The sequence below is a fragment of the Saccoglossus kowalevskii genome, chromosome 10 (genome assembly GCF_978046115.1).
Source record: "Saccoglossus kowalevskii chromosome 10, keSacKowa6.1, whole genome shotgun sequence".
Classification (NCBI taxonomy): domain Eukaryota; kingdom Metazoa; phylum Hemichordata; class Enteropneusta; family Harrimaniidae; genus Saccoglossus; species Saccoglossus kowalevskii.
This window is the reverse complement of record NC_140650.1, coordinates 4,102,604-4,121,517: the sequence shown is the minus strand read 5'-3', so window position 1 is coordinate 4,121,517 and position 18,914 is coordinate 4,102,604. Positions and strand designations below refer to the sequence as shown.

The window sequence follows — 18,914 nt, the reverse complement described above, 5'->3', positions numbered from 1 at the left end:
TTAACCCATCATACACCTTTTGTCTTCTCTAACCCACCATACCCATTCTGTTTTCTTTAACCCACCATACCTTTTCTGTTTTCTCTAACCCATCATACCCTTTCTGTCCTCTTTAACCCATCATACCCTTTCTGTCTTCTCTAACCCATCATACCATTTCTGTCTTCCCTAACCCATCATACCCTTTCTGTTTTCTCTAACCCATCATACCCTTCTGTTTTCTCTAACCCATCATACCTTTCTGTTTTCTCTAAACCATCATACCTTTCTGTTTTCTCTAACCCATCATACCCTTTCTGTTTTCTCTAACCCATCATACCCTTTCTGTTTCCTCTAACCCATTATACCCTTTCTATCTTCTCTAACCCATCATACCCTTTCTGTCTTCTCTAACCCATCATATCCTTTCTGTCCTCTCTAATGCATCATACACCTTTTGTCTTCTCTAACCCATCATACCCTTTCTGTTTCCTCTAACCCATCATAACCTTTCTGTCTTCCCTAACCCATCATACCCTTTCTGTTTTCTCTAACCCATCATACCCTTCTGTTTTCTCTAACCCATCATACCTTTCTGTTTTCTCTAAATCATCATACCTTTCTGTTTTCTCTAACCCATCATACCCTTGTTTTCTCTAACCCATCATACGCTTTCTATCTTCTCTAAGCCATCATACCCTTTCTGTCTTCTCTAACCCATCATATCCTTTCTGTCCTCTCTAATGCATCATACACCTTTTGTCTTCTCTAACCCATCATACCCTTTCTGTTTCCTCTAACCCATCATATCCTTTCTGTCTTCCCTAACCCATCATACCCTTCTGTTTTCTCCAACCCATCATACCCTTTTCTCTCTTCTCTAACCCACCATACCTTTTCTGTTTCATCTAATCCATCATACCTTTTCTGTCTTCTCTAACCCATCGTACCCTTTCTGTCTTCTCTAACCCATCATACCCTTCTGTTTTCTCTAACCCATCATACCCTTCTGTTTTTTCTAACCCATCATACCATTTCTGTCTTCTCTAACCCATCATATCCTTTCTGTCCTCTTTAACCCATCATACACCTTTTGTCTTCTCTAACCCACCATACCCTTTCTGTTTTCTTTAACCCACCATACCTTTTCTGTTTTCTCTAGCCCATCATACCCTTTCTGTCCTCTTTAACCCATCATACCCTTTCTGTCTTCTCTAACCCATCATACCCTTTCTGTCTTCTCTAACCCATCATACCCTTTCTGTTTTCTCTAACCCATCATACCCTTCTGTTTTCTCTAACCCATCATACCCTTTCTGTTTCCTCTAACCCATCATACCCTTTCTGTCTTCTCTAACCCATCATACCCTTTCTGTCTTCTCTAACCCATCATACCCTTTCTGTCTTCTCTAACCCATCATACCCTTTCTGTCTTCTCTAACCCATCATACCCTTTCTGTTTCCTCTAACCCATTATACCCTTTCTATCTTCTCTAACCCATCATACCCTTCTGTTTTCTCTAACCATCATACCCTTCTGTTTCCTCTAACCCATCATACACTTCTGTTTCCTCTAACCCATCATACCCTTCTGTTTCCTCTAACCCATCATACCCTTTCTATCTTCTCTAACCCATCATACCCTTTCTGTCTTCTCTAACCCATCATACCCTTTCTGTCTTCTCTAACCCATCATACCCTTTCTGTCTTCTCTAACCCATCATTCCCTTTCTGTCTTCTCTAACCCATCATACCCTTTCTGTCTTCTCTAACCCATCATACCCTTTCTGTCTTCTCTAACCCATCATACCCTTTCTGTCTTCTCTAACCCATCATACACCTTTTGTCTTCTCTAACCCATCATACCCTGTTTCCTCTAACCCATCATACCCTTTCTGTTTCCTCGTACCCATCATACCCTTTCTGTCTTCTCCAACCCATCATACCCTTTCTGTCTTCTCTAACCCATCATACCTCTAACCTGTTTTACCCTTATGTCTAAACCAAATGTATTAGATTTTATATAATGCTTTAATTGATTTTAATAGCATTTTTTGTATGTCAGAGTCTATTAGAGTATCTGTAAGCTGCATTGAAGACTTTGTATGTGTTTCTAATATGGTAATTATTTTCAGGTTTTAGAAGTTACTCCAGCGGCATCTCATCTTGTCTTGACACACAAAAAGACTATAATCAATTCAGATCTACCTGTGCTGAAATCTTATGAGGATGCTAAAGTCAATGATGATGTCCATGGTACTGTAGCAAACGTCAAGGACTTTGGAGTCTTTGTGTCATTTTATAATAAAGTGAGAGGTACTATCAACATTTAATTGCTTTTCTTTTCATTTTCATTTTAAAACCTAGCATCTTGTGAAATATTAGATTGAGTTGAAATTATGGTTATTTGTAGTAATCTTATCAGCACTTCTTTATTTGCTCATGCTATTTCACATGTATAGGTTTAATACCCAAGCAGTTTTTATCTGACCAACCTATTCAATCTCCTGATAAACTGTTCTACAAAGGACAAGTATTGAAATGTAGAATTAGATCATGTAAACCTGAAGAAGAAAGACTTGGACTGACTTTAAAAGTGAGTATGCTTGATAGGAATAACTGTACTCGCTAGATAACTGAATAATGTATTTTTACAGTAAGTGTCAATATTTAAAGGGTGGTGGTAATCGTGCTGTGTCCAGTTCGATAAGGGAATCTTTGTGACATACACAATGCATGTAAAATACATTGTTTTATGGGTAATTCTAGTCTGGGATGACCACTGCCCTTTAACATTTAATAAAAATGCATTAAAGGTTTATTTAATCAAAACATCTACAATATATAACATACAAGGTGTCAGAAGAGTAGGTTTCAAACTGATGTATGTGATGACTAGATCCAGTGTAATAATTTCTTTACATCATGGTTCACCAATTTATAGTTACAATGGATGATGTTTTTTTTTTGTGAACTAGCAGCTTATATTGAAGTGAATTGTACACATCACAGACTTGTACACTCTCGGACACTCTCCACTGTCATGTTTTTTTGGATTTCATTAGATTTGTAGATTGCAGTAGATCAAATTAAAAATGCATATGTGCAATGATTTCATGTTATAAAATTGACTGTATTTGCTCTATTAGAAGTACATCTATAGAAGTGTGTAACAGTTGCATGTTTACTATACTTGGTTACATAAACACACTTCCAAGGTACATGCACTTCTAATAGAGTAACTACAGTCAATTTTATAACATGATACATCTTGTCACACAACCAAATTATTTGTGATGTAAGATAAAGGACAGTGTGAATATGAACAATACATGTATGATATTAAATAGAACTTTTATCCTTTGTTTAAGACTGCAAGCCATATGAATATAGTGGTGGATGTACCTGATGATTTTAAAGTTGGGAAAGTGAGTATAAAATATATGTGTTGGGTGTTGTGCATCCAGAGACGATAAAGTATTGTTACGATGGAGAGTAAACGTTCATGTATTGAACTGCGTATTGCACATAGGTAGTGTATTCAATGTAGTTAAGACCAACAATAATAAAACCATGGGATATGCACATGATGACAGTACTACTGCTTTAACTAATTATATTTGAAAATTATGCAACGACAAGACACATTGCACATCAATTTTTTTTTGTTTGGGGGGGGGGGTCTATGTATATGTAATATGTCTGTTTGGCAGCCATCATGTTTTTTTTCATTTCACTTAATTTTTACTTTGATCATCCTGTAGTCTAACCATATGAAAACACTCAACGGCCAAAACAAATCACATGCTGCTATATAAATACTAGTATATAGCTCTTTGGAAAAAAAATACTCACTAAAACTGCAGAATTAATTTGCAAATACATGTATCCAGTATACATTAACCTGTTACATTGTATCCTTTCCTGGGTATATTAACAGCTGCTACACATTGTTTTTCTTTTTGTTTTTTCTCAGTTAACAGACGTCATGGTTACGAACTTAATGCCCAATGGGTTACAAGTTGCCATCCTGCCATCACGTATACCAGCACTTCTTCCCAAGATGCACCTCTCTGACAGCGTAGAAAACTGTGATGTGTTGTTTAATTGTTATCAACCTGATGATGTCATCAGTGATGTCATGTACTTATCCAAGCAACCAACACTTGTATCCTTTGTAGATTCATTGCGGACATATCGGTAATTTGCTTAAGGTAGCGAGAGGGGAAACATAATTTATAGTTTAATGGAGTTTAGGACTTTCCTCACCAGTTACTAAGCATGCAGTTATGGCAATGTATATGTTTTCAGAAAGCTGAGATATAGCAGAATACGATCATATATGTTTCGTCTTGATATTTGCTCAGGGGATTAAGTTACGATTGTTCCCGTTAACCTCCTAAACGGAGAGTTTTTTTGCGGGATTGGCCGTTTCTCGGTGTTTTTCTATGTTTCTGATCTTTTCACTGCTGCTTTATAAGATAATGATCTTTGAGAATGCGTCTCGAAATTTTTATGTGCCCCATAGTTCTGGAGATAAAGCCTGTTGAACTTTATGGACTAAATTTTACGAACGTCTTCCTGTTCCCAAGGCCGTAACTCAACGACAACGGCTCACATAAACGTCCATGAGACATCATATTTTAGCCCATTTTGTGATGAGTAGATTGTGTAATTTATACATCGTTAGCGTAAAGAAAAGTGTTGAAAGATGACATCTTCAATAGTTATGATAGTCAAAAATTGGTTTCCGTAAAAACTCAATAAAACGTTTTTTTTCGAATTTGGCCACAGATAAACAGCTAATTAATGACAAAATGTCAACCATTTCGATCATACTTCGATAAATATACAAGTATCTGATATGTGTGGAATGTTAGATCGTGAAAAATTGGTTGGTTGTTTTCTAAAACGTGACAAAACTTAGCAGTTTCTTCGAAAGTGGGTGCTAACTTGAGCAAGATGGCGACCGCACAATTAATTTATTCAAGTCCCTTTGTTATGTTGAACAGCGTCAACAGTACAATCAGTTCTCTAAACATAGGGCGGGCCTTCGTGACAGCATATATTTACTTACGGGGTATACATGCATTCAAGTACAGACATGTTTGCATTACTCTCAGCCTATGGAGAGTGTACCGTTATCGGATTTGTTATAATCAGTTAGCTCTAAGTCAGCACTACCTGATTTGGCCGATACCCCGCCCGGGCGATCTTATGGAGGATTCGATTTTTTTTTAGAAAAATGTGGACCAAAAGATCACCCGGGCGATGTTATGGCAGATATTACGAAGCCCATCTTGTCTGAAAAAATATCCCTGCGCTGATAAAAATGGGCTCAGAAAATGTTTAGAAAAAATAATGTTTCGCGTTGACCAAATATAATCATTCAAAGTATAAATTCAAAGTGTTTTAATACGTTGGTGAGAGGTCGCATTTTACGTAAACAAGAACATGCACTAAGAAGGAAAAGCAAGCCAAAGTCGAAACGGGGTGCATCATGGACATGACATGACACAACACACGATGCGACAACTGAGTGAACAGTGACATCATTTTGGGGTGCAATTGAACTTCAAGTACTTCTTTGCGAAACTTGCTGTGCAGCGATGCTGACATCAAGTGTGTGTTGACCGAAGTTTGACCCCAATTCACGCACTGAACTGGCGCGTTACCTTGGCAACCTTTTTCTTTCGTGGTCCGCGCGTCGATCTAGTAAACTTATATCCGACGGTACTGTAATTACGCAACTTGTATGCAACTCTGTACTTTGAATATATCAACATCGTTTACTTGGTGCACTGCTTTTCTAATTACGCAAATTTGTTACAATATTGTACCAGCTCTGAATATTTCAACTTCGTAATGTATAGCTTTCATGATAACTACGCAAAATTCATTTTATCTTTTACTATTGTTAGGGCACTGACCCGGGGTATTGGGTCTGTGAATATTTCAATATTACTGACTTGATAATGCGTCGCATTCGTAATAATTACGCAAACATAAACATGGGCGCATTTAAATCATTAAAAAGGATAGCAGTCAGGTGTCTACGGAAAGTCAAGAAAATAGTTTAAATACTTCGAACCACCCAGCTTGACCCGTCGACAGAAACCGCTATATCCACTGTTTTTTTATCGGTGTCACCACTCTCGTTTATCTCCGCCAATTCTGTTTTGAGTTTTCTTATTTCATCGGCGGCATCTTGAAATTCTTGTTCTAATAGTCTTTTAGCAACGTCTAAAACTTTCCGAGTGTTTTCTCTAAATGTGGTTCCAGATATAATAGAGAAGTCGGTAATTCCATATAGCTACTAAATTTACGCATTGCGCGACTACCCTTTCCAATGCCACAAGTCGCGATCACCGGCTTACGATTCACATCAAAAGAATGTCCACTCTTTTTTGACGCAGGAAAAATGTCAGTCACAGAGTTACATTTTTGATTCCACTCTGTGGGCTGACTGTAATATGAGCCCAGGTTATTTTCATTTAGATATCTTTTAACGGTGTCGGACATTTGTCGGCGGCCAGTTTTTTTTTCATCTTAGAACTCCTTCCCATGATATATTAGGTTATTAAAACACCGAGAAAAGCTTGAATACGATAGCGTAATGTTTATCTGTGCTTCGATCGCATAACGGACACTTCTTATAGATTACACAGGATATAATAAAGCTGGATGGTCAACAAATCAGTATGCAAATTAAATCCTTTGTCTTCAGTCCGTCACTCAACATGATATGTAAATGCAGGAAGGACATGTTCACCTACAACTAAGTTTCCGGGAATAAATTGAATTACTCAACAAATGCATCGCGCACTGTAAATTCGGACCAAAGATAAAGAAAGTACACAATATAAGGTTGCATAATCCGGGATTTTTAGAAAAAAGTTTTTTTTTCTAGTTTTTCCCCTCTCGCTACCTTTATTAGTTTTCTTAATTAGCTTGAATGAATTAAAACATGGTTAATGCCTAATGGTTATGAATTTCAATGTCTAATAATATAATTCATTCATACATAGAGCTGTACTCTACTGGATTCTGCTGTAAATTGGCCCTGGGCTTTTTTTGGCAGTTTTCAGTCCCCGTTCGGACGCAGTCCGAAAACGGGGACTTATGTTTTGACCCCCGTGTGTCTGTGCGTGCGTGCGTGCGTGCGTGCCTGTGCGTGTGTGTGTGCGTCCGTGGGTCTGTGCATGCGTCCGGACGTGTATCTTAGAAATGCCTTGACCAATCACAATCAAACTTCACACATATGATTCAAGATGGGCGAATGGCGGCCATTTTTGTGCTAAAAATCATCAAAATCAAGCATTTCTTGGCTGTTTACAGATAGATTTTGTTCAAACATGGTATATATATTAGACATTATAGGACCTTGATGCACATCATTTTGTTTTATGATCTGATTCAAGATGGCCGAATGGCGGCCATTTTTGTGCTAAAAATCATCAAAATCAAGCATTTCTCGGCTATTTACAGATGGATTTTGTTTTAAACTTGGTATATACAATAGACATTATGGGACCTTGATGCAAATAATTTTGTTTTTCAGATAAGATTTAAAATGGCCGACTGGCGGCCATTTTGTATTAATGAATGTGGTTCTCGCGGCATATCTCTGACTTGCTTTCACTGATTATGTTCAGATTTTAAATATTCATTATACATCATGTTATAAATAGACAGATATATTGGTTTGACGATCCTATTCAAAATGGCCAAATGGTGGCCTTTTTTGTGCTAAACAATCATCAAATATCAAGCATTTCTGGCATTTATGGATGGATTTCGTTCAAACTTGGTACATATATTAGACATTACAGGTTCCTGATGCACATCATTTATTTTTTTGATCGGATTCAAAATGGCTGTCTGGCAGTCATATCTCCGACTTGTTTTGACTGATAATATTTTCAAATTTTAAATATTCATTATACATCTTGTCATGGATAAACAGATATATTGGTTTGACTATCCTATTCAAAATGGCCGAATGGTGGTCATTTTCGTGCTAAAAAAATCATCAAATATCAAGCATTTAGGGGTGGATTTCGTTCAAACTTGGTACATACATTAGACATTACGGGTTCCTGAAGCTCGTCATTTTATTTTTCAGATTGGATTCAAAATGACTGACTGGTGGCCATTTTGTTTTAATGATTGGGCTTCTAGAGCCATATCTCTTAAATGCTTTGACTTATTATATTTAAATTTTATATACTCATTATACATCATGTTATATATATACATGTATTCAAAATGGCTGATTTTGAATGCTGTTCCAGAGCAATATCTCTCAATATGGATAAGTACTTGTTTGACGATCAGATACAAATGTCAATCATTTTAATGTTAAAAAATCAGATTCCTGACATGGTTATATTCCAGCTATATTACTATAAACAAAACTATATATCTTAAATTTGATAACTAACGGGGACTGAGCCATGCATGGCTTGTTTAAGGTGATTTTTCAATATTTTGGCATCATTTTTCAGACTTTTTAAACTTTCCTGACACCTAAAATTTAGTCTAATTTAACTTTTATCGTAGTCATTGATGCCTATTCAAGAGTATGTTTAGTGTGACTAGTGTGAATGGGTAGGCTTGGTTTCGAAAATGAACTGTTATCACTGTAAACAATGTTAAATTATTCTTCTAATGCTCAATTTATCTTTTGAAAACAACTAATTTTTTGATTTAAAAAAAATCATGCCGTTTTCCCATCAAAATCCAAGCCAAAATATACTACAACATCGACAAATCACTTCCGCGTTGCGTTCAATAACATTAACATATTTAAATGAGCTATGGTAATTTTAACACGTTGGCCGTCATCCATCTATTTGATTGGTTAATTAGTGATGTGACCTATCAGGTCAAATTACACCTTCCCAGTTCAACTGGGTATCCTATAGCCTAGAGCATCAAGCATTTATAATTTGCGACCCGAATCATTCGCTCACAATAAAACTAAGTTGAATTTTATTTGCATTTCTTTACAATTCAACAAATTTATTTTTTGTATGTTACCGGTATTATAATCACTACTGAGTAGTAATAAAAATTGTGAAATGAAGCGTGGCCGGATTGCGCTACCACAATCATTTGCTACTAAGCATTGCAGTTGTGTTCGTTTTTTATTTGAAACTTCTCTTTGAATATACTTTCAGTACCAATAAAATTTAAGAAGAAATAATTCCGGTCTTATGTTTTGACCTCCGTGTGTCCGGACCTGTATCTTAAAAATGCCTTGACCAATCACAATAAAACATCACACATACATCATACATGATATTACAAGATGGCCAAATGGCAGTCATTTTTGTGCTACAAAAACATCAAAATCAACCATTTTCGGCTGTTTACTGATGGATTTTTTTCAAACTTGGTATATACGTTGGATATTATAGAACCTTGATGTACATCATTTTGTTTTTCAGATAAGATTTAAAATGGCTGACTGGTGGCCATTTTGTTTTAATAAATGTGGTTCTAGTGTCATATCTCTGACTAGTTTGACAGATTATGTTCAAATTTTAAATATTCATTATACATCATGTCATAGATATACAGATATATTGGTTTGACGATCTTATTAAAAATGGCAGAATGGTGGCCATATTTGTACTAAAAAAATCATCAAATATCAAACATTTATGGATGGGTTTTGTTCAAACTTGGTACATACATTAGACATTATGGTGTTCAAAATGGCTGATTTTGTTTTAATTAATGCTGTTCCAGAGCAATATCTCTCAATACTCATTTGACGATCAGATACAAATGTCAATCATTTTAATGTTAAACAATCATCATAATCATATTCCTGACATGTTTATGTTCCAGCTATATACTGTAAAAATCATATTTGAGGCTGCAGCTTTAATAGAAGCCGCACCCCCTAACTTAAGACATTGTTTCATGTTGAAATTGACAAGTTTTAATCCCAGGAAAAATCCGAAAGTGCGCTTTCGGAATCGCGACAAAGTTGCAATCGAGTGTTGTGCATCTCATTAGCATATCATTATCCCTTCTGGCCTTTGTTTTTTGAAAAAATTTCTCACTGTTACTGAAGTGAATGCTCTAATTAAAGCCGCACCAGGACTTCACGCATCTCAATTCGTCCATTGAAAAAATGAATTTTAATTAAAGCTGCGGCCTCAATTAGGAATTTTACGGTAACTATAAACAAAACTATATATCTTAAATTCGATAACTAACAGGGACTGTGCCATGCATGGCTTGTTATCATTGCAATATGACAATTTTAGATTGGATAACAACAATTAGTCACATATTGCATAGCTCGATAACGATTTTTTTTTAAATATTGCTATTAAAGAAGAGTAATATTTCTGTCAATTTTGATAACCATTTTTGGTCATAAGTACAAAATGCATTTTCACTGAATGGATGTGCTTGGATGGCACACCTTATTGGCATAAATTAGCATACAATTAGCATAAAATTAGCATACAACCTTAGTTTCGTAAATTCACAATTACTCTGTTGTTTTGACGTTGTAAGTTTGTCTCCTGATATCACCTGTTCGTTGAGCCGATTGGTAGTTGTGGCGTCCTAGGCTGTATGATCCACTAATCTTCTGCTTGTGAATAATGGAGCCTATGATATCAGGTGATAGTCGCCTCACTTCAATGTTACATGAGTCACATCATCAGTGTAATAAACATAAGTAGTTGGTCTCAAAACATCTTTTTGTCAGTGGTATGTCATAAAAACTTCACTGTATTGCCGAATACATTCAAATGTTGTATCAGTATTGAGAGATAATGTGATTCGTTGACATATGTGAATGCCACAGTCATCATCCAAATCAATGTTGACATGTGATAATGACATAAATGAAGTGAAATATACAAGAAGTTATGCAAAACAAAGTTGCACTTTTAATTATGTGGACCTTAACCTTTGTCTACAGACTGTTACGATGAAGACATCTTTGATTCAAGCTGTCAAAGACAACCAGTGTGTGACTAACTTCAGTGATTTATATGTGGATCTTGTACTCAATGGATTCATTAAACAGATTATGCCATATGGTGTATTTGTAGGTTTTCCTAATAATATTACTGGACTAGCTCCCAAGCTGGTAAGTTTATTCACAACCCTCACTTGTATATAGATTATATGGATAAATTAATCTTTATTTTTTCTGGTTTAATTTCAGATGTTGATTAAATTCGGCAATTTATTTGTCCAAAATACTGTGAAATACTTTATTTTAGCAGGAATTAATTTTCGTTGGAAAAGCTTTTTGGGTGTTTTGTATGGAATTTATTTTCACTAACTTTTGTTGAGTTGAATGCGAGACATAGTAAAAAAGTATATTCGCTGGATTTTATTTTCACTGAAGCATCCCTTCAGCGAAAATAGCGAAAATTCCTAGCTGAAATAAAGTATTCTACAGTAGCTGACTTTTAATTGAAACCACAAAAATAGAATGTGTTGTGGTGCATACATTAGTTTTAGTCCCTTCTTTGTAATAAGATACTGTTTTGTTGAGTTATAAAAAAGAAAAAAAAACCTTGCATGTTTTTAAAACAACACATGCCCAGTGAAGGGAATCCAGTATTGTAAAAAATATTTCAGATTTTTTTAGCTGATGTTGTTGGTTGCTGGTAAATGTCTTGATTTTTTTCAACGACAGTACATGGGAGATATATTCGTGGATGATGCTGGAGTTCCTTATAAGAATGGACAGTCAGTCAAAGCAAAAGTTTTAGAAATAAATACTGAAAAGAAGAGATTTATTGTGAGTTTACGACCATCACATTGCTACAAACATACTGATGGTGGTGTCACATTACTTGAAGAATATCTACAGGAGAGAAAGAAAGCATGCAAATTGCTCAAAGAAAGTAAATATTTTTTTTGTTTTTCTGTTCACTGCAATATCCCGTGTTATACATGAAATCATACATAAAAACAGGACAAATAAAGGTCACATAGTATTCGTAGTATTTCAGGGTATTTCCGTGCTTCATAATGTGCTATTACACATTTGGTGATTTTAATGAAGTAAGGACATCTCAATGCAATATTACACATTTGAAACAAATTAAAATTAAATCATGTAATTTTTGGCGCATACATTTGATCCTCGCCTTTCACACGATACCTTAGATGTCACAGTAATCAATTAGTCACCATGTTGATAAACAGCTTGATATCCATCCATTGATGTGTTGACCCATCTGTACATTTGCCACTCTATTCAATATTAATAAAAATTAAGTTGACCTCTCTTCCCAGAAGTCAACAAGATGACTCAATTTGATTTGGGAGGATTCTATTTTGACCCAAAACAATCCTCCTGTGACAGTGTAGACTGGTGGTGAATTATGTCTTAAAAACTCAGGAATGTGTCTAATTTCTTGGAAATTTATTTATTGATTTCCTTGAGTGCCATGTCAAATGAAATATCTTTTGTAGTGGGTTTTGTGTCATATTTATGTTAACTCAGTTGCAGACAAAAAGAATATATGCCAGTTATCAATAGGAGATGTGGTAAAAGCAACAGTCAATGATGTACAAGGAAAAGGAGTGTTACTGAGTCTTGAGAATGGATTGACTGCAGTGGCATCTACACAAAGCACACATGGTAGGTTACACCAATATTACAATAGTTGTCCGGGTAAGGGCCCAGGATCCTGAACATGAACATGGAAAATTGCCAAAAAATAGGTGTTGACCTATGCCCAAACATCTCCAGCAAAAAAAAAAAAATTCACAAAAATTTACAACACGCAGATCGAACCGCGACAGGAAATATTACCTATTATGAAATTACCTATTTTACTGTCACAGCTATTTCACATTCACGCCTAGTTTTAGGCAATTGACATTTATTTTTCAAGAAATGTTATCAGAATCACAACAGACTGCAAGGAAGTATAGAAAGTGTAGAAAAAGACCCTCTGGGCGTATGCCCAGACATGACCTCAATTTTTTATTGTATCAAAATTGGGGGACGGGGGTTTGCTCTGGCATGGGCGCTTACCCGGACAACTCCAGTATATTACACATATTCTCACAGTACAGAGAACAGCCATACTTATATCAGTGTGATATTGTGTTCTTGCCAACAAGATTGATAACACCTGGCATAAAAGAATTGTGTAGATACATAATAAATTTTCTGTTACGCTAATTTGAAAATTACACTGAAAGATATTAGTAATGTGTGGAAAAAACAATTTTGTAGTAATATTTTCATTAGTTAACAAAGTTTAATACATTGTAATTCACAGGGAGTTTCTAGCAATGTTTACATTTTCATGTTTTCCTACCATCCTTTATATCTTGGGGGGGTTATTCTGCAATTGAAACAATTGCATCATTTCGGGGACTTTGCTTATGGGAATAGCTCATATCCCCCCAAATCATTCATATTTTTCTTAGGTATATTTTGCGTGGGTTTTATTATTGTTAATTTTATTATTGTAATTACTAATACCTCATTAACGACTTCACAGGCAGCCCTCGCTGCGTCAATGTCTAAACTCAGTAGTTGCAGCCCCCGCTGCCTCTACCCATAACCTCTTAACTTCATGCAGCCCCCGCTGCATAACCATGGTGTAGCCGCAGCACTCGCTGCCTATACTTTCCAGTTGCAGTCATGCTGCAATCTGCCATTCCATACTAACATCATGCAGCTATGCTGCACCAACCAACATGTTTTCAGTCTTAGTCTAGTTTGTATTTTAGTTTAAAAACTGTAAGCCAGCTAGTTTACACCTGCTTTGTTCTACATTTTGGGGGTGGCACCAGGGACCATCTTATCAGTCTGTTATGCATTGTCTCACTTTTGTGTACAATGGTCTTGTGGTGTGCCCCCCTATTTGCCAAATAAATTATTGGTTCATGTACATGCTCTTGTGTTCGTGTCATAAATGGCTAAAAAGTGATATAATTGTCTTTTCAAGGAGTAAGCTGTGAGGAAGGAATGAAGGTAGAAGTGTGTGTTCTATATTTAGACTATGCTAATAATGTTGCTGCAGTCACAATGAAACCCTGTATTGTTCAATTTGCTATGAAAAAGACAAAACAGAAAAAGGTAGGTGATGTTGCTCAAAGTTAGCACAGATTTCAAATCCATGGTATCTTGAAAAATTACATTGTAATAATAATAAAAAAATAATCTTGAATGGCAGTTGATATTCTAAGTTCACAAAGATGAAAATGCACTGTTTGATTGAGTAGAACTTATCTGTATTCTTTCCATTTCAAATACCAATCACTTTTTCTATATTCTGTGTATTGTAACATGATAATTGATTGATGTAATTGTTTGACACTGATTATATTAAATGCTTGTATATTTACAGTTAGTGTGACTAACCTCAAATCAGCAACATTTGTAACTGAATATTAGCGTGGTGTTTTGAGTACCTGTACTGGTACAAAACAAATTTGTGGCCACAGCAAAAAGTTTACAGTATGACATATCACCATACAAAATTATTCCTATCAGAGTGTGCACTGCTTCACTATCATGTTTTATTTCACAACAGTACATAATTAATTTTGTCATGTAAACACTGAAATAGGTTGCAGAGATACAGAATGGAGAGGCTGTTGTAGAACTTGTCAAAAGTGATATTGTGGTTGTGTCTCTTAGTGATGGTAGACTTGCATTACTTCCTGGCAAAAAGGTAAGTACACTGTACATGTAGGTACTGTAAAATACTTAATTTTCGCTGAAAGAATGATTCAGTGAAAATAAAATCCAGTGAATATACTTTTTTCAGTGAAAATAAATTTCATACAAAACACCCAAAAAGTTTTTTCAGCTAAAATTAATTCCAGCTAAAATAAAGTATTTCACAGTAGGTCAGCTGAATTAGCAAGTCTGACATTTTAAAAAATTCAACAGAAACATTTATTTAGAACCTTTAATATAATACAAGTTTAGGGATTGAACTTTAGATTTGAGAGGACACTCATTTGCATGGACAGAATTGATTAAATACAAATGTACCTGTAACATAACATAGAGAATATCCAAGGGTAGCAAGGTCCTGTGAGTTATGTCAAGTAACTCTTATAGCTATGTACAGTGATATGTAAATCTCACACAGTGCAGTACATGCTTGGAAATGGTCAATTGTGTAACCAAAAATTAGCGTTCAATTTGCTGCATTTAAAAATGAAAAACGCACATACTACATGCTTCACGAACAAGCAAAGTCACTATCAAAAAATGATCTGAGATGAACATGGACCAGTATTTTCACAGACTCATTGATTTGCAATTTCTATAAATGTAAGTTTCTCTTGCAATTTTGTAAGCATATCGCAATTTGTGTTTTCATTGCATATCTCGCCCTTGCATATCACACCCGTGCATATCACACCCTTGCATATCGCGCCCTTGCATATCGCGCCCTTGCATATCGCACCCTTGCATATCACACCCTTGCATATCACACCCTAGCATATCACACCCTTGCATATCACACCCTTGCATATCACACCCTTGCATATCGCACCCTTGCATATCGCGCCCTTGCATATCGCGCCCTTGCATATCACACCCTTGCATATCACACCCTTGCATATCACACCCTTGCACATCACACCCTTGCACATCACACCCTTGCACATCACACCCTTGCACATCTCACCCTTGCACATCTCACCCTTGCACATCTCACCCTTGCACATCTCACCCTTGCACATCTCATCCTTATCACACCCTTGCATATCACCCTTGCATATCACTATCACACCCTTATCACACCCTTGCATATCACTATCACACCCTTGCATATCACACCCTTGCATATCACACCCTTGCATATCACATCCTTGCATATCACATCCTTATCACACCCTTGCATATCACCCTTGCGTATCACTATCACACCCTTGCATATCGCACCCTTGCATATCACATCCTTGCATATCGCACCCTTGCATATCGCACCCTTGCATATCACACCCTTGCATATCACACCCTTGCATATCACATCCTTGCATATCACATCCTTGCATATCACATCCTTATCACACCCTTGCATATCACACTCTTGCATATCGCGCCCTTGCATATCGCGCCCTTGCATATCGCTCCCTTGCATATCTCACCCTTGCATATCGCACCCTTGCATATCACACCCTTGCATATCTCACCCTAGCATATCTCACCCTTGCATATCACACCCTTGCATATCTCACCCTTGCATATCGCACCCTTGCATATCGCACCCTTGCATATCGCACCCTTGCATATCGCACCCTTGCATATCGCACCCTTGCATATCACACCCTTGCATATCACACCCTTGCATATCGCACCCTTGCATATCGCACCCTTGCATATCACACCCTTGCATATCACACCCTTGCATATCACATCCTTGCATATCGCACCCTTGCATATCACATCCTTGCATATCGCACCCTTGCATATCGCACCCTTGCATATCGCACCCTTGCATATCACACCCTTGCATATCACACCCTTGCATATCACACCCTTGCATATCACATCCTTGCATATCACATCCTTGCATATCACATCCTTGCATATCACATCCTTATCACACCCTTGCATATCACACTCTTGCATATCGCGCCCTTGCATATCGCGCCCTTGCATATCGCGCCCTTGCATATCGCACCCTTGCATATCGCACCCTTGCATATCACACCCTTGCATATCTCACCCTAGCATATCACACCCTTGCATATCTCACCCTTGCATATCGCACCCTTGCATATCGCACCCTTGCATATCGCACCCTTGCATATCACACCCTTGCATATCACACTCTTGCATATCTCACCCTTGCATATCTCACCCTTGCATATCGCACCCTTGCATATCACACCCTTGCATATCACACCCTTGCATATCACACCCTTGCATATCTCACCCTTGCACATCACACCCTTGCATATCGCGCCCTTGCATATCGCACCCTTGCATATCACACCCTTGCATATCACACCCTTGCATATCTCACCCTAGCATATCACACCCTTGCATATCACACCCTTGCATATCACACCCTTGCATATCGCACCCATGCATATCGCGCCCTTGCATATCGCGCCCTTGCATATCGCGCCCTTGCATATCACACCCTTGCATATCACACCCTTGCATATCACACCCTTGCATATCACACCCTTGCACATCACACCCTTGCACATCACACCCTTGCACATCACACCCTTGCACATCTCACCCTTGCACATCTCACCCTTGCACATCTCACCCTTGCACATCTCACCCTTGCACATCTCACCCTTGCACATCACATCCTTATCACACCCTTGCATATCACCCTTGCATATCACTATCACACCCTTATCACACCCTTGCATATCACTATCACACCCTTGCATATCACACCCTTGCATATCACACCCTTGCATATCACACCCTTGCATATCACATCCTTGCATATCACATCCTTATCACACCCTTGCATATCACCCTTGCGTATCACTATCACACCCTTGCATATCACATCCTTGCATATCGCACCCTTGCATATCACATCCTTGCATATCGCACCCTTGCATATCGCACCCTTGCATATCACACCCTTGCATATCACACCCTTGCATATCACATCCTTGCATATCACATCCTTGCATATCACATCCTTATCACACCCTTGCATATCACACTCTTGCATATCGCGCCCTTGCATATCGCGCCCTTGCATATCGCACCCTTGCATATCACACCCTTGCATATCTCACCCTAGCATATCTCACCCTTGCATATCACACCCTTGCATATCTCACCCTTGCATATCGCACCCTTGCATATCGCACCCTTGCATATCGCACCCTTGCATATCGCACCCTTGCATATCGCACCCTTGCATATCACACCCTTGCATATCGCACCCTTGCATATCACACCCTTGCATATCACACCCTTGCATATCGCACCCTTGCATATCACACCCTTGCATATCACACCCTTGCATATCACATCCTTGCATATCGCACCCTTGCATATCACATCCTTGCATATCGCACCCTTGCATATCACACCCTTGCATATCACACCCTTGCATATCACATCCTTGCATATCACATCCTTGCATATCACATCCTTGCATATCACATCCTTATCACACCCTTGCATATCACACTCTTGCATATCGCGCCCTTGCATATCGCGCCCTTGCATATCGCGCCCTTGCATATCGCACCCTTGCATATCGCACCCTTGCATATCACACCCTTGCATATCTCACCCTAGCATATCGCACCCTTGCATATCTCACCCTTGCATATCGCACCCTTGCATATCGCACCCTTGCATATCGCACCCTTGCATATCACACCCTTGCATATCACACCCTTGCATATCTCACCCTAGCATATCTCACCCTTGCATATCTCACCCTTGCATATCGCACCCTTGCATATCGCACCCTTGCATATCGCACCCTTGCATATCACACCCTTGCATATCACACCCTTGCATATCTCACCCTAGCATATCTCACCCTTGCATATCTCACCCTTGCATATCGCACCCTTGCATATCACACCCTTGCATATCACACCCTTGCATATCACACCCTTGCATATCACACCCTTGCACATCTCACCCTTGCACATCTCACCCTTGCACATCTCACCCTTGCACATCTCACCCTTGCACATCTCACCCTTGCACATCTCACCCTTGCACATCTCACCCTTGCACATCACACCCTTGCACATCACACCCTTGCACATCACACCCTTGCATATCACATCCTTATCACACCCTTGCATATCACCCTTGCATATCACTATCACACCCTTGCATATCACACCCTTGCATATCTCACCCTTGCATATCACACCCTTGCATATCACATCCTTGCATATCACATCCTTGCATATCACATCCTTATCACACCCTTGCATATCACCCTTGCGTA

General features: G+C 38.0%; 1 protein-coding gene across 1 annotated transcript in view; it reads left to right on the top strand.

Moving 5' to 3' along the window:
• Positions 1 to 18,914, top strand: part of LOC100376771 (protein RRP5 homolog) — a 73,089-nt gene that overhangs the window by 15,642 nt on the left and 38,533 nt on the right. Inside the window, exons 12-20 of the mRNA XM_085504161.1 lie at positions 2,115 to 2,295; positions 2,442 to 2,575; positions 3,351 to 3,407; positions 3,956 to 4,147; positions 10,931 to 11,101; positions 11,660 to 11,870; positions 12,476 to 12,613; positions 13,938 to 14,068; positions 14,562 to 14,666. Of these exons, the coding sequence (XP_085360287.1) occupies positions 2,115 to 2,295; positions 2,442 to 2,575; positions 3,351 to 3,407; positions 3,956 to 4,147; positions 10,931 to 11,101; positions 11,660 to 11,870; positions 12,476 to 12,613; positions 13,938 to 14,068; positions 14,562 to 14,666 (1,320 nt within the window). The remainder of the gene's footprint in view (positions 1 to 2,114; positions 2,296 to 2,441; positions 2,576 to 3,350; positions 3,408 to 3,955; positions 4,148 to 10,930; positions 11,102 to 11,659; positions 11,871 to 12,475; positions 12,614 to 13,937; positions 14,069 to 14,561; positions 14,667 to 18,914) is intronic.